General features: G+C 38.7%; 1 protein-coding gene across 1 annotated transcript in view; it reads right to left on the minus strand.

The window, feature by feature from the left end:
* MAP3K13 (mitogen-activated protein kinase kinase kinase 13) overlaps window positions 1-24,965 on the minus strand; it is a 125,607-nt gene that overhangs the window by 17,894 nt on the left and 82,748 nt on the right. Inside the window, exons 3-10 of the mRNA XM_069475235.1 lie at window positions 21,490-21,673; window positions 16,643-16,834; window positions 12,554-12,712; window positions 10,725-10,883; window positions 10,029-10,137; window positions 2,773-2,882; window positions 1,525-1,641; window positions 721-858 (exon numbers count right to left, since the gene is read on the minus strand). Coding sequence (XP_069331336.1) covers window positions 721-858; window positions 1,525-1,641; window positions 2,773-2,882; window positions 10,029-10,137; window positions 10,725-10,883; window positions 12,554-12,712; window positions 16,643-16,834; window positions 21,490-21,673 — 1,168 coding nt within the window. The remainder of the gene's footprint in view (window positions 1-720; window positions 859-1,524; window positions 1,642-2,772; window positions 2,883-10,028; window positions 10,138-10,724; window positions 10,884-12,553; window positions 12,713-16,642; window positions 16,835-21,489; window positions 21,674-24,965) is intronic.

The following is a 24,965-nucleotide window of genomic DNA, read 5'->3' on the forward strand; positions in this document are numbered from 1 at the left end:
AATCAGTGGAAAAGAATTCCAAGATTGAACTAATATAAGGCAAATGTGTAGGAAAAAGGGGAAAGTGCAATCTTTTTTACCTATTCAAAAACCCATTTTTGGATTTGATAGGTGATTTCACATGTTATCTTACTTAAACGTCACAAAAATTCCCTGCAGGGGCGAGATGAGGAGAACTATATGGTTACATATAGGTAATTATCAAAGCTCCAGCTTTTGTTTTTGGTGGTGAGTTTGTAGGCACTTATTACATTATTAAAGAGAACTAATTAAATGTATAAACAAAAGACGGTCATACATGGAACATTGTGTCATAAATCAAGAATTATGATTATCAGTTCTGTGTCCTAGAGTTCATAAAGATAAAAAGAAATCTCGTGTGCTATAATTATACCATTTTACCCATGAGGACACTGGGGTTGAAAGAAGTCAAGTCACACAGGTTACAGGGCTGGGATTTGAATCCTGGTCTGTCCGGCCTCCAATGTATTTCTCTTTCCACTATTCCATGCTAAGATAATACATACCTATGCCTCAGATAATGAAGGCTAGATTCCTAGAGTCCCAGACGCACTCTCTCACCTTCCTAGTCTTCTATCTAGAGCTGAGTGTGCTAATGATGTGCTACAGAAGTGGCCACATCCACCATCCTGTGAGAGTGGATTTTTAAGGAGCTATTTTCCCATTTATCTGAGTGTCACATTGGTGCGGGTGTCTCACCGTTTGGTCTGCACCCCAGGTTTGTGAGGCACACCTTTCCTTTTCATAAGTTTCTCCATGGCATTGGGGTGGATTATTGGGCGGACAGGGTGTCTTTTGTAGGTCCCAGGATACTTCTTTTCCACTGCTTGCTCACGCCTGCAGAAAGAAAAAGTCACATCTCAGTCACTGCAGAAAGGATGGGCAAATGTTTTCACAGGCTAATTCTACCCACAGGTTCTGGCCACACTTAAGAGAAATAGGCATTTGAATAACAAGGCTGCTAGTCAGGTTAAAAAAATAAACCAAGATACCAAATTCAAATGAACCTGACTTCATTCTGCCCTTTAGCTCATGAATTCAGATGCTGACATTGACTTTCCCTTCCCCAGTAAAATACAACGGCAGAAGTCCTGCTTATTTTCAGTAGCTGCTGTTTGGGTCAGTACACCAGAGTTTTCTTGCCACCATCAGGAATTCCTTAAGCCACATTCAGGAGCCGACTTACTTCCCCAGGGGGCAATAAACTCCCTCTCATCCATTCCCAGCTCTTCTTGAGATGAGGGCCCCTTCTCTGAGCTATGCAGCCGGATGAAGTGCAAATGCCTGTCAAGTGCACATTCCCCAACACTTGTTCTGCAGCAAGTCCACTAATCTGGACACCTCACCGGAGCAGGGGCCTGTGCACAGCACATCCCTTAAAGAATGCTGAATGAATGAATAAAACATCTACCAGTTCTAGTAGCAGCAACATGGAAGAATAGTATATTTCTGCTGATTGATAGACTCAGATCAGAAAGGACGGACACTGGTCTGGATACATACTTAATGAGCTCCTTCTCCCGCATTTCTAGCTGCAGCATGATGGCACTCAGTTCCATGTACAGATTATTAGCCCGCTCAAGCTTTCTCTCATAGTGTTCACGAATATCCAAAGCATGCCTATCAAAGAAAACACAGAATCAGCAGGCCAACTAACTTGGGGGCAAACAAAGGTCAGCTCAATGAAATAAGAAACAGGAGGGTTTATCACAAAAGCATTTGCCTAAGGGCCCCCTATTTTTAAGGCTCCCTTGTCCAATGCAAGGACTCAGACAAGATGGAGTGGGAGACGGGAAATCTAAGCTCCCCACTTGGTTTATCCTTAAGGGTCCATCCACCCATCTAGAATAGCCAAGAGGACCACAGACAAAATCTGAATGTGATTTGTGTATAATGTGTAGCCTTCAGCTTTGTAGTGTTGGCAATATCTCAATAAAAATACAGTATAATATACTCATATGTTAATGGAATGGAAATATGCAGTTAAAATCAACACCATGATCACTTATGTATACTTATCTATGGCACAGATTCTAATATAGTGGTTGCTATGGTCTGAATGTTTGTGTCCCCTCAAATTCATATGTTGAAACCTAAGACTGAAGGTGATGGTATTAAGAGGTGGGGCCTTTGGGAGGTGATTATGTCATTGAGGTTCTACCCTTATGAATTGGATTAGTCCCTTTATTAAAAAAAGAGGCTTGAGGGAACTTTTTTGCACATGAAGACACAATGAGCTACCATCTATGAGAAATGGGCCCTCCTCAGACACCAGATCTGCTGGTGCCTTGATCTCGGACTTCTCAGCTGCCAGAACTGTGAGCAATAAATTTCTGTTGTGTATAAATTACCCAGTCTAGGGTTTGTTATAGCAGCTGGAACTAACTAGGATGTGATTATTTGTGAACATGTCTTTTATCCCTTAGAATATAAGCATCTTGAAGCTAGGGACCAAATCTTATAAATTTCTGTCCTTCCATGGCACCTAGAACAGTGACTGAATGAACAAATAGCATTGCTCCAGGAATCTTTGTTGCAAAGATATAATGAAAGAGGATAATAGAGTTGGGAGGAGAGGATAAGAAAGAGATATAAAGGAAGGTTAACTTTTAGGGCAACTTTTAAAGAGCACAACAATAAAAAAGCAGAGGTGAGAGGTGTACAGAAAGTGACACGCTGATTCACAAAGAGGGTTCTTGCTAATATCTGCAGATCTGGGGATGAGAGGAGGTGGAGGAGAAATTAGCTGACCTGAGCTCTTCTCTGCGCCTTCGAATCAGTTCTTCATCTAATCGATGTATACAAGTTCCTTCGCTTTTGATCTTCTCAAAATGCTTTTTCACCTCTTCTCTCCATTCAGCCTGGGTGAGGACAAATTAGATTTTGTTAATACTCGAGGAGTTTGTTTGTTTGTTTCTTTTTTTGAGACAGAATCTTGCTCTGTTACCTCAGCTAGAGTGCTGTGCCATCATCATAGCTCACTGCAGCCTCAAACTCCTGAGCTCAAGCAATTCTCCTGCCTTAGCCTCCTGAGTAGCTAGGACTACAGGCACGTGCCACCACACCCAGCTAATTTTTTCTATTTTTAGTAGAGACGGGGTCTTGCTCTTGCTCAGGCTGGTCTCAAACTCCTGAGCTCAAGCAATCCTCCCACCTTGGCCTCCCAGAGTGCTAGGATTACAGGTGTGAGCCACCGAGTCCGGCCATAATACTCTAGGAGTTTCAATCTCTGATATACCCATAAAATCATGTATAAGATTTTTTTCCTGCATGCTTCTAGCAAAGAGCCTTATTCAGAATAGACATCCAGGGCTGGGCATGGTGGCTCACACCTGTAATCCTCGCACTTTGGGAGGCTGAGGCAGGAGGCTTGAGGTCAGGAGTTCAAGCCCAGCCACAGTAAAAGCAAGACCCTGTCTCTACTAAAAATAGAAAGAAATTAGCCAGCCAACTAAAAATAGAAAAAAAATTTAGCTGGGTGTGCTGGTGCATGCCTGTAGTCCTGCTACTGACGCCATGGCACTCTAGCCCTGGCGACAAAGCAAGACTCTGTTTCAAAAAAAAAAAAAAACAAAAACAAAAACAAAACAGAATAGATGTCGAATAAATATTTATTGATTGATAGCAAAATACCTCATGCTACTGTATCTGCATGCCCTACCCCATTTTCTATATTTCTACTCCAATATGTGATGCTCTTTCTTCCCCAGTTTTCCTGCAGCACTGGCCACCAGAAACATCTATTATAAATAGACTACCGTCCCAAGGAGCTAATGAGATTAAGATAATTTCCAGTGAAGGCTAGATGTGTAACTAAATGTCTCTAATTGTATAATCTTCCCCTAGAACTATTCTATTACCTTTAGATTCATGTTATAAAGTATCTCTCTGGATGATATTATAGTTCTATTTTTAATTTGGTGAGGAACCGCCGTACTGTTTTTCATATTAGCCGTACCATTTTGCATTCCCACCAATAGTGCACAAGTTCTTCACATCTTTGCCAACACTTGTTTTGTTGTTGTTGTTGTTGTTGTTTTTTAATAATAACAATCCTAGCAATTCCATTTCTGGGTATTTATCCAAAAAAATTGAAATCAGGATCTCAAAGAGATATTAGCACTCCCAAGTTCATTGCACTATTCAACAATAGTCAAGACATAGAAATAACCTAAATATCTATCAATGGATGAATGGATAAAGAAAATGTATATACATACAATAAAATATTATTCAGCCTTAAAAAAGAAGGAAATTCTCCATTATGTAATGACATGAATGACCCTTGAGGACATTATGCTAAGTGAAATAAGTCAGTTTACAGAAGAACAAATATTGTATGATTCTGCTTATATGGGGTATCTAAAATAGTCAAACTCATAGAAGCAGAGAGTAGAATGATGGTTGCTAGGGGAAGGGAAAATGTGGAGTTGCTAATCAATCGGCATACAGTTTCAAGTATGCAAGATGAATACGTTCTAGAGATACGCTATACAACACTGTGCCTATAGTTAACAATAGGCACATATACTATACAATTAAAATTTGTTAAGAGGGTAGAACTCATGTTAAGTATTCTTGCCACAGTAAAAAAAAAAAAGAGTATCTTTCTAGGCCAGGCACGGTGGCTCACGCCTGTAATCCTACCACTCTGGGAGGCGGAGGTGGGCGGATCGTTTGAGCTCAGGAGTTCGAGACCAGCCTGAGCAAGAGCAGGTCTCTACTTGCCCGTCTCTACTAAAAATAGAAATTATATGGACAGCTAAAAATATAAATAGAAAAATTAGCCAGGCATGGTGGCGCATGCCTATAGTCCCAGCTACTCAGGAGGCTGAGGCAGGAGGATTTTGAGCCCAGGAGTTTGAGGTTGCTGTGAGCTAGGCTGATGCCACGGCACTCTAGCCTGGGCAACAGAGTGAGACTCTGTCTCAAAAAAAAAAAAAAAAAACAAAGAGTATCTTTCTAGATCATGGAAGAAGATATTCTTAAGTAATTGTGGGTTTATAGAACATTTTCCCCAAGTTAGCTGTTTCTCATCTATTTTTATGAAGGAAATTATATTTTAATTATTTATAAAATGATTGTCCTGCTTATCTGTTTCTAATATGCTGAATTTTCATATGTTGTTCATTGGCGATAACAACTGGAGATAACTTTCTGCCAGTTGGTTGACTTTTAGGCACCAAACCTGCCCAACAAAGTCATCACAAAGTGAAGTTCCAGAATCCACTACCCCATCATTTGATGATCGTCTTTGACAGCAACTAAGCAGTAAAGGAAGGTCTGGTTGAGACATGGGTAATGCTGCTGTCTCATCATCAGATTGAAGCCATCGAGTAGGAAGAGTAGCTTTAAAAGGCCAAAAAATAATAAGCAAATGTTGTTGACCAAAGAAGGATAAGGGAGAGGGTCAGATTTGAGCCTTAAGGGACCCTCTTTTGTGTAAGAACATGTCAGTGGATCTTAGTGCAATACTTAAAGAAAGGACCAAGAAAAGGAATACCTCCCTCTGGTGGTAAGGAATCAAATATCACAGATCATTTTTTTTTTTTTTAATTCTAGAGGAAATAAGCCTTCTTAAATCTAGTTTATGGTTATGGGATACTTAAAGAGAAACTTCTGAAAATTAAAATCTATAAGAAAGTAGATTTCCAAAAAGAATTTCCCACTGGTCAAGAGGGAACAGAATGTATGAGAAAATATCAGGTACTAATAATGCATCGTGTTCTTGGTAGATGTTAATCTGCAGTTCTATCAAATATAATCTTTATGTAATAGGATTTCCAGTATGAGCTTAATCTGCAATTCAGACATGTCTGGGCATATCTGAAGAAAGGGAGGGATGGCAGGTGTGAAGCCAATTTTCACAGAGACTGAGGTGCCTCCGAGAGAACATGCCATGAGGGTTGGAAGAGTCCTGCATGAGCTTGACCTATAACAAAGCCACGGTCATAGGAGTAAGGGGGCGTTTCCCATTGTGTTCACTAAAATACCTGAAAAACACTGGGCCATAACCAGCATTGCTCTGTTACCATTCACAACGTGTAACTCAACAGGGAAAGGGACAGTTCACTGCACAAACGGGACAACATGCAGTGTTGGAATCTTGAGAACTCCAGAGCTTCTGTTGCATCAGGAGATGGCAGCTCCCAGTGGGTGATGGCAGTGCATCGCGGACATGGCAGCATCCAGGGGATGCCAACTGGGACTACAGCCTTTCGGCAGAAAACAGTGATGGCTAACCAACAAAGCAATACCCAGCTAGGGAGGAGATTGCTGCACTAGCCAGAGTCAGTGGAAAGCAGAGAAGTTAATACGAGGTTATTTGAGATCCCCACTCCTTACTTGGGATTCCCAAAGTGCATGTGTAGAGGGTGAAGGAGTAGGGGAGTGCTGAACAAGGTACTGAAGCCCTATGTAAGCAGGTAAGGGAAATCCAGTGAAACTTGGGTTATTATCATTAGTAATATTCTCTTTATGTCCCAGAAAAGGCCTGGGAAAGTCCGTAACATTTAGAAAGCTTTTATCTTTTCCAGTCTCCCAGTTATTCAATCACTAGACTAAAACTGTTACACCCAAAACTTGCCTTTTTTTTTTTTTTTTTATCTCCCATAATACAGTAGTTCCCCTTTATCCATGGTTTTGCTTTCTACAATTGTAGTTACCTGTGGTCAACCACACTGGAAGGTGATTAGGGATAAGTGCCATTATGAATAGGCCCGAGGGAGCTTGTTCGCCTTTCTACCATGTAAGAACAACAGTGAGAAGGCAGCATCTATGAACAAGAACTCAGGCCCTCACCAGACATCCCATCTGCCAGTGCCTTGGACATGATCCTGGACTTTCTAGTCTCCAGGACTATAAGAAATAAATTTCTGTTTAACAAGTAAGCCACCTACTATTTGATATTTTGTTGTAGTAGCCTGAACTGATTAAGACAGATGCCCAATGTACTACGTTTTCTCCTCCCCTCATTTGCCCTCCTCTCCTGCCTTCTCTACTCTCACTTCACTTCTGATTCTTGCCCTAAGACAACCTTTCTGAGTTCAATTTTAATGCTCCATGCTGTAAGTATCTTGAAAATAAAGGTGAGATGGTTCAAGTGAGGGACCAACTATGGCTACTTATTTGTCCTGTGCAGTGCTTCACATATGGTAGGTTCTCAGAAGTGATATTTTGGGAGCACTTAAGTAACATCTGTTTAGAACGTGAAGTTTTCCAAATATATACAGTTATACTGACTGTCTCAATGGTTTGTGAATTAGTACTCTCACCCAAAGTTGCTTTTCAAAACTGTGGTATGTATCGTATTATTGTAAAGGTAGAAAACTGTGATTGCAACCATATCCTACAGTTTGAAAGACTTCCTAGGGAGTCCTCACTGTTATTCTCTTTCACTTTACAGATGGGTTAAGTCTTTTTCTACATGCTAAGAGAAGAAGTTACTTGAAAGATTTCTTATCCAGTGTCCCATTCCTACATGCACTTAAACAGATAGGCAATAGTTGTTTTTTTTTTTTTTTTTAAACAAAAAAACAAAGGGTCTTGCTGTGTTGCCCAGGCTGGAGTCCAGTGGTGCAATCAAAGTTCACTGTAACCTTGAACTCCTGGGCTTAAGCGAGCCTCCTGCCTCAGCCTCCCAAGTAACTAAGACTACAGGCATGTGCCACCACACCTGGCTAATTTTTAATTTTTTTGTAAAGACAGGGCCTCGCTATGTTGCCCAGGCTAGTCTTAAACTCCTGGGCTCAAGTGACCCTCCCACCTTGGTTTCCCAAAGTGCTGGGATTACAGCCATGAGCCACCATACCTAGCCACAATAGTTTTAATAGTTCTAAAGGAAATTATATGAATGCCTATCAAAGAACATAGCAAATGTCAGAAGTCAACCTCCTACATACTCTTATTTTTTCTAAAAGCAAACACTTTACTTACATAATAATTTCTAAGAAACACTAAACAACTATAGGGGTAAGCCTGACTATTTAAAGATAGAGTTGTGGGGAGAGCTAAGTTTGTGGATCATAGAGAGACTTAGCACTTTGGATAACAGGACAACAGTCTCTGATTTATTACTCCTTAGAAACTACAAAAAAAAGTATGCCTTTATTAAGATATTTCTCAACATCTAATGGGCAGTGTATCTCCCTGTTTATCAGGCACCAGAGAGGCAAGTACTCAAAGCCTCTGGCTGGGGCAGGTACTAAAGCAAATTTGAGGACTTTTTCAACTCCCAGGGATGACACTCCTCTTAAAGACACTTTTCTTGTGAGTGAACTCACCACCCATTGGGGAGGTGAGCTATGAGAAGCAGGTTGAAACACCAATTGGTAATAAAATGTCTTTTCTGAGAATGAATCTTTGAAATGATACTGGAAGTCAGGGAGGAGATGCACTTCACTTTACAAAAATTTATTTCAGAAACACAATAGCGTTAAGTGAGACAAAGATATATGAGAAATAAGAAATTAGGCAATACTAGAGTTAAATTCTATACGCATAAAGCTATAATTTAGGATCATCACGTTTATTTCAAAAGTCCTAGTTCCTTCCCTTTTGATACTGCCTGGGTCTGGAGGGGATAAGGATCTTGTATATACTCATCTCCTATCATTCCCTATCCCTGATGATAGTGGTTAGATGACCAATTCTTACAACATTTACAGCATTTTAATTCAGTAGCCACAAAATTCTTCCCTTCTCCAGATTCATGCCCTTACAACGTGCTGTTGCAGATTCTTTCATCAAGAGGGAAAGCCTGTTTCTCAACGCTTAGAATCTGGGTTGGCCTGTGACTTGCTTTGGCCGACAGGACATTAGCAGCCATAATGAAACACAGGCTTGAAAAGAGCGGCTGGCTCTCTTGCTGCATCTGTTACCCTGGAACACCATGTGAACACGCCCAAGCCTGCTAAAGAACAGGAGGACACATGGGAGAGAACTGAGGTGCTCTAGCTAATAGCCAGCCAATCACCAGACTTGTGAATGAGGCCTTCTAGGACCAGCCAGCCTCCCAGCTGACCTGGCAACTGACGACAAACACATGAGCGAGCCCACTCAAAACTGGCAGAATTAGGCCGGGCGTGGTGGCTCACGCCTGTAATCCTAGCACTCTGGGAGGCCGAGGCGTGGTGGATTGTTTGAGCTCAGGAGTTCGAGACCAGCCTGAGCAAGAGCGAGACCCCGTCTCTACTAAAAATAGAGAGAAAGTATCTGGCCAACTAAAAATATATAGAAAAAATTAGCCAGGCATGGTGGTGCATGCCTGTAGTCCCAGCTACTCGGGAGCTGAGGCAGAAGGATTGCTTGAGCCCAGGAGTTTGAGGTTGCTGTGAGCTAGGCTGACGCCACGGCACTCACTCTAGCCCAGGAAACAGAGCGAGACTCTGTCTAAAAAAAAAAAAAAAACTGGCAGAATTGTCCAGCCCAAACTCCCAACTCACAGAATCGTGAGCTAAATAAATGCTTCTTGTGCTAAGCCATAAGTTTTGGGACGGTTTGTAGTACAGTAGAGGCTAACAGATAACATTAAATTATATTTTATTTGGAGCTACTAGGTAGCACACTTAAAGTTAGAGAAAAAGTTCTCTCTGGGCCCAATTCTATCATGGGCTCTTCTGGTATTTAACTTCCCGTCTCTGTACTTCAGCTTTTCTACTTCAAAGAAAGCAATACTTTCATGTAGGCCAGCAGTAAGTCCAATTCAAATGTATGTACATTATGGTTTTCATATCTTCTTTTCCTTTTTCCTCTTCAACAATTTCACCAGAACCCACTATAAGGATGACACTCTGATACATGTTCTTTTCAAATGAGTTAATAATATAAGTGCTCTAAAAACTCTAAAATGTCATATGTGTGAAGTATCATATTTGTTGTTCCATAATGAATAGAGTTATGTAATTGTTATAACAACAGAATGGCCCCCTTCTAAGAGTTACTCTTTCTCATTGAGAGTTCGTTATCTGTCTGTTCAGTAGCACCTGGCAGAAAGTTTGCCAACTTACCTGAGACTTGAAGTAAGTTTCTTGTGGGGTGGCAAGTACATCTGCAGACGCGATGTCTAAGTGCATGAGTGTCTGCCGAAAAGAAGGTCGGTTGCGAGGTTTACTTTGCCTAAAAGTAAAAAAGACAGTTTGCACATTTCAGAAATTGGGTCCAGGAGGATTAAGATTTTATTCTACTTTATGAAAAAGATATTTTTACTATGAAATGGCTATATCTCAAAATGGCCATATCTGAGTATAACTGGCTGTACTGTTACACTCAGTACAGTTTAACTGAACTGCATCTCAGCACAGTTTTGATGTACTGAAGAGCAAGAGGCAAATGTAATTACGAGATACCTCTAATGACGGGAAATCTAGGATCTGTGACCTATTGATAATAGTACATTAGGACTGGCAAAGAAATAATAGCTATCATTTACTAAGGCCTACTATTTTGAGATAATCTACCAAATTATTTTTAAATTTTAATTAATTACAACACATCAACTCTATGAGTGTTTTCTCAATTTTACAGATGAGAAAAACTGATATTTGGATGACATGCCCAAAATTGCACAGATAGAAAAGGGCAGAGAACTAGTATTTGTACCCAAGATTCTCAAACTCCAAGGCCCCTAGTTTTCCCACCGACAGGAGATTTGCTCCAAATACGCATTAGAGACTTCTCTGCTGTTTTAGAGACAATATTCTTACCATGTCTGTTTCATAAGGATTTTGAATCCATCTGGGCAAGTGGAAGGAACTGGAAGATGCAGGCTATTGCTTCCAACACCCCAAATAATGGCTGAAGAATCTACATCTTTGTAAGGGATCTCTCCTGTCAGCAGCTCCCAAAGGACCACTCCAAAAGACCTACAGTAGTACAAGGAACATGCACGGAAGACATTTCAGAAATATTGACTTATATTTTAGTTCTTTATCAATTTTAATGAAATCAATACATATTCCCAGCTTTAAAATTCTAATACTGCTATAAGAAGAACAGAAGCATCTGAGAAAACTCAGAAAAAGAAAGTCACTGTGGGGTAACCAAGAAGACCAGATATTAAGATATATTATAAGGCCTCAATAATAAACTCTAGTGCATGACTAGACAGCCAGGCTAATAGACTGGAGTAGAAATCCAGAAATAGAACAAATACATAGAGGAATTCAATATATGATCACAAATCAGTGGGAAAAAATTGATTAGTCAATAAATGCTGTTGGAACAATTGGGGAAAATAATTAAATCTATACGTCACCATACAGCAAGGATAAATTCCAAATGAATCAAAGGTTTAAATGTGAAAAATGACACCATAAAAATCTTAAAAGAAAACATGTGGAATTGAGAAAAATAATAATCTCGGAGCAGTGAAGCCTTTTAATTTTATTTTTCAAGGAATCTGTAGCTGGTTGTGAGATGAAGGCTTTTAAAACTATGAAATCTAGAAGCCATAAAAGAAGAGATTGAGAAATTAAACTGCATTAAAAAATCTGGCATGAAAAATCATAAGCAAAATAATAAAAATGTGAAAATATCTACAATTTACACAAAAGGCTAATCTCCTTAATATAAAAAAACACTCTTATAAATTGATAAGAATACAGATCAGAAAACTAAGCCAAGAATATGAATAGTTCACAAATAGCTTTTAAAAATATGAACGATGTATAAACTTACTTATAATAAGAGGAATGCAAATAAAACTGTACCCAAGATATTGCTTTTTATGTATATGACTGGCAAAAATCCAAAAGTTTAGCACATTTTGTTGGTGAGACTGAGAAAACACTTACACATTTCTGGTGAGAATGGGTATAATCCCTAAGGAGGACGCTTTGGTAATAATTACCCAAATTACAAATGATCCTACATTTCTACTTTATCGTATTTCATCTGGTATTACATGCAATTTTAATATATGTGATTATCTTGGTTTTAAGCCTAAAAGCTACTAGTTGCCAATTTTAAGAGTAAAAGAAAAGCAATTACAGGGAAAAATACTGTTAATAGTAAAGACTTTTATTAAAACCTCAGAGGAAATGTTGATAAAGATTAAAATAAAAAGCATAGCCCATAGGGCTGTTCAATAAAAGAACAAACAGCCTATACATCTCAAACAGTCTAGAGCACACAACTGTATCACAGCGAAGCACATTATTGATATTGTAATGATGACCTGAGTCACCAGGAATAGATAAACTCTGTTTAATGTATTTTACTCAAGAAGGTGAGAATTATGTAATACATTTCAGTAAGATTTCTACAGTAATGTCATCTGAAGTTTTCTAGAAAGTTCACCATATTCTCTGAGGGTCCTCCAGATCACTGAATGCATATTCACTTTAATTCCCCTCCTAATCCTTCTTATCACGTATCAGCGCACTGGGTACCCTGGATAATATGAGACTGAAATCAGCCAGAAGTGGGCAACACTAGAGAACATTCTGGAAAAGTAAAATTGTTGAAGGAAGAAAGTACTGATACAGTGAAAGTGGGAAAGGGCTTTCTAGTGGGCACAGACGGTGCCACTCACCATATATCGACTTTTTCAGAGACAGGCTCATTCCGTATCACCTCTGGCGCCATCCATGCGACTGTGCCAGCAAAAGACATCTTGGTACTTTTATCACTGAGTTCCTTAGATGTACCAAAATCTGAAATTTTTACTGCATCTGTGTGAGTCACCAAAACACTTTAAAAAGAAAGAAAGAAAACATCCGGATCATTAGTACTAATGAAAACCACGACTCTAAATGGCTGAAACTGAAGATTTTGTGTGCTTCCTCCTGCCTTGTAGAATTCTGCTTGCAATTTCCAATGTTACTGGGACGGTGACTAGACACTAGGAACAGCATCATTCATCCTTCCAAGGCAGTTTGCGTAGTGGGGTTTTAACACTTGGCTTTATCCTGCCTCCATTACTTGCTAACTGTGTGACCTTCACCAGGTCACTTAACTCTTCTAAGCTAGTTTGCTTATCTGTAAGATGGAGACACTTCGGGTCACATTATCTTATTCACAATTCTAAATGCAAAAAGCTCTCAAAACGGTTCATAAATATTTTTTTCATATGTGCAAGGCAAACTCACTTCTTTATCCCATTTTGTGTAAATATCATAATTTTCCCTACAGATATGTAAATGTGGCTGATTTTAGGGTGCTGCTCCAGACTTCACTAGATGTCTGAAGGTAATGCACTATGTTACCTTTCTGAAATCGTCTGGCTCCAAGAGTTTTGGGCAAAGGATTATAGACCTGTAACAACAACCTCATTGAATTTTCATTTGAATTAAATGAGGTAAGATATGTAAAGCACCCATGATCAATAAACACTGGTTTTCATTTTTGCCTGTTTTAGCCAAGCTACTAAGAAAAACACTTCTTTTAAACACTGTTAAAATGATAGCTAACTAATATTAAGAATGAGACCGTAACACTGGGGATTCATTACATTAAAAGGCTAACATGTATGCTGGGATTTCACTAGTGCTGATAAGGAAAAACAGGAATAAATCTAAGCTTCAGGTTCCACGTAAGTCATGCTTTCCTTTTCATAGTAGTTATCTCCACTGGGACCTTGGGCAAACTGCTTTTGCTAGTCTTGAAGAGGAATACGATCTGGTGCCACATCCAAAGTACTGGCAGCCTCACACATTACACTGAATTCACTGGAAACAACCTGTTCAGAACTTTAGAATGTTAATGAGTTAGGGTTCCAGAGGCTTAATGATATAGGAACCTATTTTTAACAAAAGGAGGGTTAACACTCAAATAGTATCAGAAGCGAAGAGGTTAGAAAACAGAAAACATCTTTATCTATCCCCTCCCTTCTCCCTTTGAACCAGGAACTTCACATTTGCCAAGCTTACACCCCCAATGTCAAAAGCTCTTTATTTACCAAAGAACGTTTACAATTGCTTTAGAATACCTTCGTCCACACCCTGGTTTTGCGCCTGATATGTAAAATTTATATAATTTAGGAGTTTTGATTTAACGGTGTTAGTAAAAATGTACAAGAATTAAAATATTATGGAATACCTGAGATAACTGGAGAATTGATGGTATCACATACCATGAAAGTCAGAAAGGCAATAAGCCCCCGGAAAGAGGGAAATTCTTCTAGAACTTCCTCTTCTGCCTCTGTTAGCATGACAAGAGGGAATGAACTTGGAAACTAGAGATAATATAATGTTGGAACTTTTCTGAAATCTTCTCTGAGACAAAGTTGGGGTCACAAACCCTGAAGATTAATGTGGGCAATAAAATATCTTGTTACAGTAAGTGAGATTGATCTTGTCTTCCCAAAGTTAGCTTGAAACCCAAAGAGGCTGAGGCTGCCAGAGTTGGGGGTGAGATTTAACAGAGGGAAAGGCTTATTGGATAACCAACTTACTGCTCTAATCTTTAAGGGACAGGGGTTAAGGACAGTAGCATGTGATTTTAAATATTCTAAGATTTCCTGACTCCTTGCCTCTAAAATTAATTCTCAAGAACAAGATGGTGAAAAGGTGATCAGTCTTAGAGGCCTTTGGCAAGTATTAATATTTCATATACTTTACGTGTTATGCAGTGGATGGCAAAAGCAACTGGTTGTGTTAAGAAGGAATGAACACTATATAATAATGTATTTGCAAGTAAAGCAAGGAGGGGATTGTTCAGTGAACTAAGCACTGTAATAAACATTGCTGAGAATGATGGTGATAAATAATACCTTCCTTTGTAGTTTATAATCAAGGATTGGTTTGTAACTTTCACAAAGAAGAGGCAGGATTCATTGTGAATCCCTTACCTTCATTTGCAGAATGAGGTAGGGTGCAGTAGTCTTTAGTTCAGAAGTTCTGGGTTCAAGTCCTAGCCCCATGACTTTTGGGCTGAGCCCTAGTTTCTCTTATATAAATAGGAATAATGGTACTTGTCACATCTATCCTACACAGTTTTTGCCAAGATCAAAGAAGATATGATAATCGATATTTAATAAGTTGTAAACCATGAAAGCACTATGCAATATGTTGTTTTTTGTTATGTTTTGTTTTGTTTCATTTTTGAGACAGGGTCTTGCTCTATTGCCTGCGCTAAAGTGCAGTGGCGTCATCGTAGATGCAACCTCAAACTCTTGGGCTCCAGTGATCCTCCTGTCTCAGCCTCCCAAGTAACTGGGACTATAGGCACATGCCACCATGCCCAGCTAATTTTTCTTTTTTTTTGTAGAAAAAATAAGTCTGGCTACGTTGGTCAGGCTGGTCTCGAACTCCTGGCCTCAAGCAATCCTCCTGCCTTGGCCTCCAAAAGTGATAGGATTACAGGCGTGAGCCACAGTGCTTGGTCCCACAAATATGTTTTTGAAAAGAGATTAATCCTCTGCTTCTCTAAACCAAAATGTGATGAGAAATAATAAAAATATTGTTTACAAATAGGAGCGACACTGAAATATACCATTTTGTCAATTCCTTTCTTCATACAATTTGGAGAACTGAATAAACACTCCACTAAAAGTGGTTATTAATAGCCAAGGAATCATTTTGAAAACAGATTACTAGAAACAACCCTGCTTCCCACAGTTAACCAGCTTTTATTTTCCTTAAGGCCACTGGGAAACTTCTGTTCATTTCCTCCTTTGCTTAGATTCTAGGAAGCTTAAAGCCAAGTATGTAGTCCACCTCTAACAACCTAAAGTGTATTCCTATGGCATACATTTTGTGAACAAGTTTTAGTTGTAATGTTTTTATTTTTTCTTTGCCTTTGTTTCTTATTCATCCATTTTTATCCCGTTGTATACAATTATGAAGCTCAGTTAAAAAATTTATTTTGAACACAACAGGAAAACAACAAATCAAGCCTTCAAGTGGGAAAGTTTGGCATTGATTATCTGAGATGATGGAAAGTGAATACTTCTGATAACATTGAATATATATTATATGTGAGACAGGGTCTTGCTCTGTCGCCCAGGTTAGAGTGCCGTGGTGTCATCATAGCTCACTGCAACCTCAAACTCCTGGGCTCAAGCAATCCTCTTGCCTTAGCCTTCTAAGTAGCTGGGACCATAGGTACACACCCCCACACCCAGCTAATCTTCCTTTTTCTTTTTTTTAGGCATGAAGCAAGGTTTGTTGAGGAGAGAAAGATGGGATTACAGAGCAAGGGCAAGATACAGGTTCACAGAGCAAGAGCTCAAGATACATTCACCACGGATGATGAACGGACCCCTTGTTGTGATAAAAAAAGACCTCTTTTTTTTTTTTTTTTATAGAGATGAGGTCTCACTTGTGTTCAGGCTGGTCTCAAACTCCTGACCTCAAGCCATCCTCCCACCTCAGCCTCCCAAAGTGCTAGGATTACAGGAATGAGCCACTGCACCCAGCCAAATAATGCATATTATTTCACAGCTGTACAATTTACCAGCATCAAAAGGGAAAACTAGTGTCAGGTACCTGGAAATATATGCCATATAGGTAAGTAAGTAGGTCAACAATAATCCAAAAGAAATGCACAAAAGAATTACCCACGGTGTCGATTTCACCTTAACTGAAAGTATGATGTCTGAAAACTTCAACTGTGGTTGATAAAAATTCCTTATTTCAAAATAACAAAACAAAATAGCTGAAAAATTAGCTCCAAAACTCACTTGGGTGATTTGAGATCACGATGAATAATCTTATGGAGGTGCAAATAATTCATTCCACTTGCAATTCCTGTGGACCAGTCTACTAGCAATCGAGGCGTGATCTTCCTGCCAGCTCTCAAGACCTCGTAGAGTTGTCCATGGGCACAGTATTCCATGATAATACAATAACATGGGGCCTGAGTGCAAACACCCCTTCCGAGAAAACATAAACATGTACATAAATACACACATGCATGTATACATATTTATATTTTAAGAATATTTAATAAATTTAACAAAAATCAATTCTATATCCAAATTGTTTCTGAAATATATATAGATAACAGTTCCTGATTCTTAAATTAGCATTAAAACCTCTCCAGTCTACAGATTTCTCTGTTATGCACATAGACGATTTTTGTTTGTTCACTCCAGATATCTATATGCTGTGCTGTCTGTGTCTGGTGACTTTTCTGTGGGACTATTCCATTCTGGGACAAAGAACACCCTTTCCTGAGGTTTGTGTGGGCTGGATAATGTGTTGTCTTAGATCGTTAAGAATAATTTAAAATATCTTCCTTTTAGACTTAAATGGAGGGTTTTATATGTAGTGTTCAGAAAGAGAATTCAAACAAAATATTGCCATTTTTAATACTATGTTGAATTTTAAAGTACTCAAATTAACTAACTACACTGAGGACCAAAACAAAGAGTCAATTTTCTATCTTACATAGTCTTTGGAAAACATTTCTGTTTAGAATAAAAATAATGTTATACAACGTATTATATATCTATGTAGCCTCTATTTTCATCAATTCCTACAACTTACATGAAGCATTTCCTGGAGTATTCCAGTCTACAAAGATCTTTGTCTTCTCTAGATTCCTATGATATATAGCAGCCATTATTTTTTAATTTAGAGATAGGATCTCACTCTGTCGCCCAGTGATCACAGCTCACTGCAACCTCAAACTCCTAGGCTCAAGTGATCCTCCCACCGTAGCCTCCAGAGTAGCTGGGACTATAGGCAGGTGTCAGTCACCATGCTTGGTTAGTTTTTTTTTGGTAGAGATGGGAGCTCACTATGTTGCCCATGCTTGCCTAGTTTTTACATGCAATTTTTCTCTCCCCATGTAGTTACAGGCTCCTTGAAGAGAAAGACATTCAAGTTCTTTTCTCTCTACCACAAGGCCTAGAGGTTCATAGCAAATCCTTGACAAACGTTTCTTAACTTCACCTAAACTTTCTTAGCTGAAAAAAGCCTTCACAGTAACATGTGCAGAGTCGTGGAGTAGGAGGAAAAATACCAACATGAGAGAACATCTAGTTTTCAGGCATATTTCCATGTTTATTTGTCTTATTTAATTTGCCCCAAACCATTGTAGGATAGATATTACCTTTTCCATTTTTATAGGTAAGGCTCAGAGTGAGAAAGTGACTTGTCTTAATCACAACTAGATCATACTAAGAAGTGACAGAGCTGGGACTCAAACTCAGTCTGTCTAACTTCAAGGCCCTTTCCACTCGCCATGCTACACTTCTTCCCTTTTAGCTCCCCCCACCCCCCTAACCCCTCACCAATCCTCAGAGTCAGGACCTTTCAGCTTTTTAACTTCTGTATAGACAAGCATATTGGGGACTCCTATGTTAACACCATTATTTCATGAAAGAGGGAATGACCATAATGACTCTACTTCACAATTTTCTCAGGATGAGAGAAGAAAAATTCCCATATGCAATTCTCTGTGTCACATCTCTTATGGGTATATACGCTTTCCTTTGAAATTTTCTAGAAAAGTTAACAGAGTACTCTATCTGTAAGACACCCAGTTAAAGTCTTCAGCCAGTTACCAACTTATGCCCTATCTCTTAAGCTTCTGTGAGTGATGAAAGAATTTAGAGGCTGTGGCTTGAGGCGCTGATCATGTGAAGATCTTATAACTATAGTAGGGTATGAAGTCTAATTAGTCTTCATTTTTCCCTGCCTTGATGTGCCTGTCAAATGCCACCAAGCTATTTCTATTACTCTATCATCTTGATTTTTTTTTTTTTATTTAATTTTACAGAATCAAAGAGTCTAACAGTATATCTTGTTAGATACAGTATGTCCTCATAATGTATACATTATTTCTTGTACAATGATATGAAATAATATGGGAAATATTCATGATAAATTATTAAGTGAACAGTGCAAGTTAAAAACAATAGTTTCATATTTTTTTCCCCACCCCCCCATCTTGATTTTTAATGAAAATTTTTTTCAAGTTTCTGTTATTTGACTTTTAGGAAAGCTTGGTAAAGCACAAGTGTATAGCAACTACAAACAAATAACTTAATTGTCGTTACAGAGAAATATTGAATAGGGCAGGAATAATGTAATGTGATTAAGAATATCAAGATAAATATTTGTTTGAAGGTACTCAGCATCCTATTCAACTATGTTTTAACTTGTTACGCAAACATACAAAGGGTCTAACAGTGATATATTATGCACTTTTCATTTCTTGACTGACTAATAAGAAGCAGTCATTCCATCAGCCCTGTGCCATGACAAGGCTTCTTGGTAGCTATAAATAACAGCTCTATAATCACTTCTAATTGCTACCTTTTCTTCCCCTTGGCACTGAATTCCATTAGGAAAAATCAGGTTGGGTTTTCTTAAGAGATTAATAAAAAAATTGGATGAAAAAAAGAACACAGTATTCTTATCTTATATCTTCCCTTCTGTATATGGTTCTCACTAACTTCCAAAGAAGCTGTAAGCACAGAATCAGTATCCAGAGAGACATACTAAAATCTAATCATGCCCTCATATCTTCCAGACAGTCCTGAATGTGATTCATTGGCTAAGCAACACATGGCACAGATGGCTGCAAACATAACACTGCACAATGCCCCGAGAGCATGGTGTAATGGGCCAGGGACACAGGCTTGCTATTGTTTTCCATGTGGAGGTAAAGACTACTCAAGTATCTTCAGCCTAAAGAGTTGGGCACTAACATGGCAATGTGTGCCCAACAATGCTGAAGACTGCATGTGCAGGCAAGAGGGTCCGAAGGGTAAGACGGGAAAAAGACTGGGAGGTAAAAGGAAGAAGCAAAAGAAAGGAAGTAAAAATCAAGCTTTTCACACCTCCACCCTCCTAGGACACATTTCTACCTTCAGGTACCCAGGGTATCCTGCTGGAAAGCCTTTGTACCTGGGACACACAGCCTAGTTCACTTCAGGAGGCCAAAGAGCCATATTAATCTACAGAACATTCTGTACCTCCAACCCAATGGCCTCGTGATCTAAGTTTAAAGTTCCTGATGCTTCCTTCCATTAGGAGGATCCTGGAAGTGATGATTGTCTTAGTGAAGCAAAATGAGGGAAAAAAGGGGGTCTCTGTTTGTTTGCTTAAAATAATCCTTCCATTGTCTTCTGAAATTTATCAGCTTTGGAAAGATTATAACTGGTCTCTATAGCATCTCATTTTAGTCACACATCCTCTTGGCCCTACTAGGGCAACTGATGACAGAAAAACTGCAGCAACTGAAGCTCTCTCTCCCCATGTCCTCTGCACCAATGCCCCTTCCACAAGGAAATTAATCCAAATGCTTCTTTTAGTCTCTTAGTATCCCAGTTGAATGCTTCTCTTCTTTTCACACTTTTCCCTTTCCATAAGGGTCTTATTTAGGAATCAAAACTCAACCTCAGTACTCATTGGAATCCATTCCATAAAACCTGTACCCAAGCTTTCTCTTCCTTACTTTGGGGATATGATTCTAATTAAGAGTTATCACATGACATTTCTAGCTTTATACTGAGAATTTAATCAAGGAAGGATCCCTCTTGAGTCTAGGAGAAGTTCTTCCTAGTTTACGTAAGGGGGATTTTTAAGTTATTCCACTTTTAGTTGTGGCCTCATGGGTCATACTATTTTCTAGGAATAAAAACATATATGTCAAATATATCAAGAACATCTAGTTTCTAAACTTTCATCTGACCTAAAGGCTATCTTTCCTGTTCTTCACCTTCTCTTCTCTAAAGCCACTTACCATTCCTTTGTTCACGCCCAGGGAAACCTTTAAAGGCTAGCAAGGGAGAGAACTCAATGGAAAGCTTAGGCAGAAGAGATTACTTATGTTTAGAGCTCAGCACATCCAAGGTTGGTGACTTCCACAATTTTACCTTTGATTCTCCTCCTCCTGTTAGGAATCCCAGTCAATATGAAAAGAATGGTCTAGACTAGAAAGATAAGATCATATACTCTTACAAAACAACTGCTTTGTCAAATGAATATAACATATAACTTACTGTCATCAATAACTCTACTATCATTAGATTTAGAAAGCTGAGTGTTTGGCATTACTTGAAAAGGGATCTAGCAAAACCTGAGGCTATACTCCAAAGGTATCTGTTATTACAAGTTAACATTTAAAAGGAATGTTAACAGAAACTAATAAAAATACGTATCTATTACACAGGAATTGATTGTTCTCTGATCACTTCAGATGTTAGTTTTGTTTTCTTAACTGAATCTTAGGATGTTCAGGTTATATTGAAGTAAACTCTGTCGTTCATTGATAAACGAGGTTGATGCAGCAGATCTGACTGCTTGTGGGAATCCACGTCTTCCCTCCCTGCCCCAGGTGCATCCCCCCTCCGAGCAGCGCGTACTCTGGCAAAATGAACTACCAGATTAGAAGATGCTTAAGGACATGACTCAAATTTAATAGTTCATTGGTACCCTCCCAAAGCACCTAGCACAGTTCTAAGTCTATGGAATGTTTTGGAAATGTCTCTCAAAGCAGGAATTTGTATGTATATTATCAGGGGAAAGAAAATATCTCTATTTCTTAAAAAAAAAAAAAAAAGCCTTGACCTACTTGAATGCGATGATGTTAGGGTGCTTCAACTTCCTCAAATGCTTGATATCCGTCTCATTCTGTTCTCTCACTTTCTTGATGGCCACCTCTTCCGCTCGGAATTTGCCCAAGAAGACAGCTCCTTGGGCTCCACTACCCAGCCACTGCAGCTCTGAGATCTCCTCAAATGGCACTTCCCAAGTATCTAGGCACATAAGCAAGAAATAAGCTTGAAGAGATCTCGGAATTTGCTCAGGGACCATTCTACAAGGCCATTCTGAAGGTACCAGCTTCACCATCATCCAGAATGACCTCTACCCTCTGTCTCCCACCAAAGACAAAACCTTACTATGCACCTTGGTACTATAGATCAAATATTCATACATATTAGTTTGTGTAGATTTTAACTACTGAAATCAAGCAGATCGGAGATCTCTAATACACTCTTCTCTAAACAAAACATATCCTGACACTCCTGTAGCCCTGCCTCCTCTCCTTAAGCTTGCATGTTCAATTTACCTATCTGCCTCACCCATAATAGGTGTTATTTTATTCCTCTTTGAATGTCTATTGCAGATGCTCAGTGGATCCTTGCTGAATGGATTTTTAATGATACTCTCCTAAGAACCTAATTATGCATAATACTTACGTTAGTATTTACCTTTTATTGAGTACTTACTATATGTCAGACACTATCTAGTACTTTACACATATCATATGTTCAATCCTTACAATAACTCTGCAAGTCTGGCCTTATTGTAGTTATTTAAAGATGAAAAAACTAAGGCATAGGGTGGGTAGGTAAATTATTCAAAATCAAATAGTTGTAAGTGGCAGAACTGGGCCCAGAACCCCAGAATTGGCTGATTCCAAGAACAGTGCTTTCTCCACTATGTCACATTGCTTCTCATGAAGTAACTGAGAGGGCCATTAGTTAATAGTCATGACATGTTTACCCACATAGCTGCATTATTTTCAAGTTTCTCTTTTTCTCAGAGATGTTTATTTTGGCACCCCAAATTTAACAGGGGTCATTTCTCAGTGGTGGCTTTATTAGTCATTCATATTATGTTTCTTTATCCTTTTCTGTATTAAAAATTTTTTTCACCATAAGCTATATCACTTTTATAACGAATATAAAATGTTATTTTAAATAAAGCACTTCAAAAATTCAATCAATATTTGCTTTAACCTCATGCAACTTTAAAAAAAGAAGCATTGATCCTTCTCTTTGTCCCCCTTCCTACCAGGACATTATCATAGGTAAGAAATGAACATCAAAGAGCTAGGAGCCCCACAGAGTGAGAAGGATGATGACAACATTAAAGGTTATGATAGATTCTCATCAGATCACTAAAAGGCCACTGTTTGCAGAACACGGAACAAAACACTGTTGAGTTAACTTTGAAGATATTCTGGTCTTGAAAGCAGACCAACTCACTGTCTACCACACTGATGAAGCAAGAGCAGAAAGAGTTCATCAAGCGAGCTGCATTTCCCTCTTCTCTAATTTCCTCTACCTTGAGAAACAAGAAATGCTACAGATTCTTAATAAAATGCATTTTCTCATTACAATGGCTAAAACTTGACCTTCAAATAGTATAGCAGAAAAAAATTATTGTGATGGTTGTTTATAGCATGGGCATTCAGCCTGTTCTCCTGATATGAACATTATTAAAGGTTTCCACTCTGCTGAAATTGAATAAGAGCAAATCTCTAAAATACAAAATCAACACAGGAACAAATGATACCAAGTGAGATTTGGGTGGAAACAGCAAGTTACAGCCTTGACTATTTCATTTATTTGTTATTTATTTACTTATTTTTTAGAGATGGGTTTTCACTCCGTTGCCCATGCTGGATTACAGTAGCATGGTCATAGCTCACTGCATCCTGGAACTCCTGGGCTCAAGTGACCATCCTGTCTCAGCCTCCTGAGTAGCTGGGACTAGAGGTGTGCACCACCATGCCTGGCTAGTTCTTTTCATTTTTGGGGGGACAGGGTCTCTCTGTGTTGCCCATGCTGATCTTGAACTCCTGGCCTTAAGCAGTCCTCCTGCCTCAGCCTACTGAGTCGCTGGGATTACAGGTGTGAGTCACCACGGCGGTAGCCTTGACTATTTGAAATATCTGTAAGGCTTCTACGATGAGTATTAAGTGGCTCATAGAATCTCACTTTCATCCCCAGGGGCTTATTCGTGCAGCACACATGATACATGGAATTTTCCTCATTAGGAGTCTAGTGAAGAATTAAAAACAGTGTCACTTTGACCATTCTAGGGTCTGAATAAAGTATTATTACTGGATTCTGGGGCAAGAACATAACTAGTCAATATAACTTTGAACAACTTTATATAAGCCCAAATTACTCTCATTTTTAATACAATAACTATTAAAATTAAACCAATGTCTGAGTGTCTTTTTTCCTCATTTACTCAATCTTTATTTACTATTGAACATTAGAAAAACACATATTTTATCTGAAATCCCATCCCATACTCACTGGCATCTTCCTTCTTAGTTTTTGTTTCATGTTTATAGCTTTTATGTTGCCATAAACATGAAAAATTTTGTTCATGTTTATAGCTATGTAAAAGTGCATGTGATGTATAATTTTTTTTACTTTTTTCATGTATCCTTCATGTACTACAGTTTTTATAAGTGTTTTTTTTTTTTTTTTGAGACAGAGTCTCACTCTTTTGCCCAGGGTAGAGTGCTGTGGCATCAGCCTAGCTCACAGCAACCTCAAACTCCTGGGCTTAAGCAATCCTTCTCCCTCAGCCTCCTGAGTAGCTGGGACTACAGGCATGAGCCACCATGCCCAGCATTATTATAAGTTTTAATAGTTATTTAATGTACCCTCTTAACTTTTGTGCTTAAGTGTTTCCATCTTTTTGTCCTGCTAATTTATGTTTGATACATCTTCTTTTTTTATATTATTCCCTCACATTAAATCCCTAGGTTAAAGAGTAGAAACAGTTCCTGGCTGTTGGAATACATAACTTCCAAATTGCTAACCAAAAGGATTTTGGTAGTTTTTGCTGATAGTAGCAACGTGTGAATGTATTAGTGTTACCACAACTGTACCAGCACTAAGAATTATAATTATTTTTTAGTTCTAATTTAATCAGGTATAAAAGTGTTTTATAATTTTGCACTAGTTTAATTGCCAGTGATGTATTTTCTCCACATTTGTTTAATATTCCCATCTGCTTTGTACGAACTGTCAAAACTCCTTTGTCCATTTATTTATCAGGGTTCTTAAAACTTGAAGAAGGTCTTCCTATGTTTCTGTGATGCAAATTAAGAGAATATTTTTATAAGCCTTTTTGTTTTAACTTTATTATTATTATTATTTCTTAGACAGGGTGTTGCTGTCCTGCAGGCTAGAGTTCAGTGGTGTCATCATCACTGCAGCCTCCAACTCCTGGGCTCAAGTGATCCTCCTGCCTCGGCCTCCCAAAGTGCTATATTACAGATGTGAGCCACTGTGACCA

Source organism: Eulemur rufifrons, chromosome 7, assembly GCF_041146395.1.
Source record: "Eulemur rufifrons isolate Redbay chromosome 7, OSU_ERuf_1, whole genome shotgun sequence".
In the NCBI taxonomy this organism is placed as follows: domain Eukaryota; kingdom Metazoa; phylum Chordata; class Mammalia; order Primates; family Lemuridae; genus Eulemur; species Eulemur rufifrons.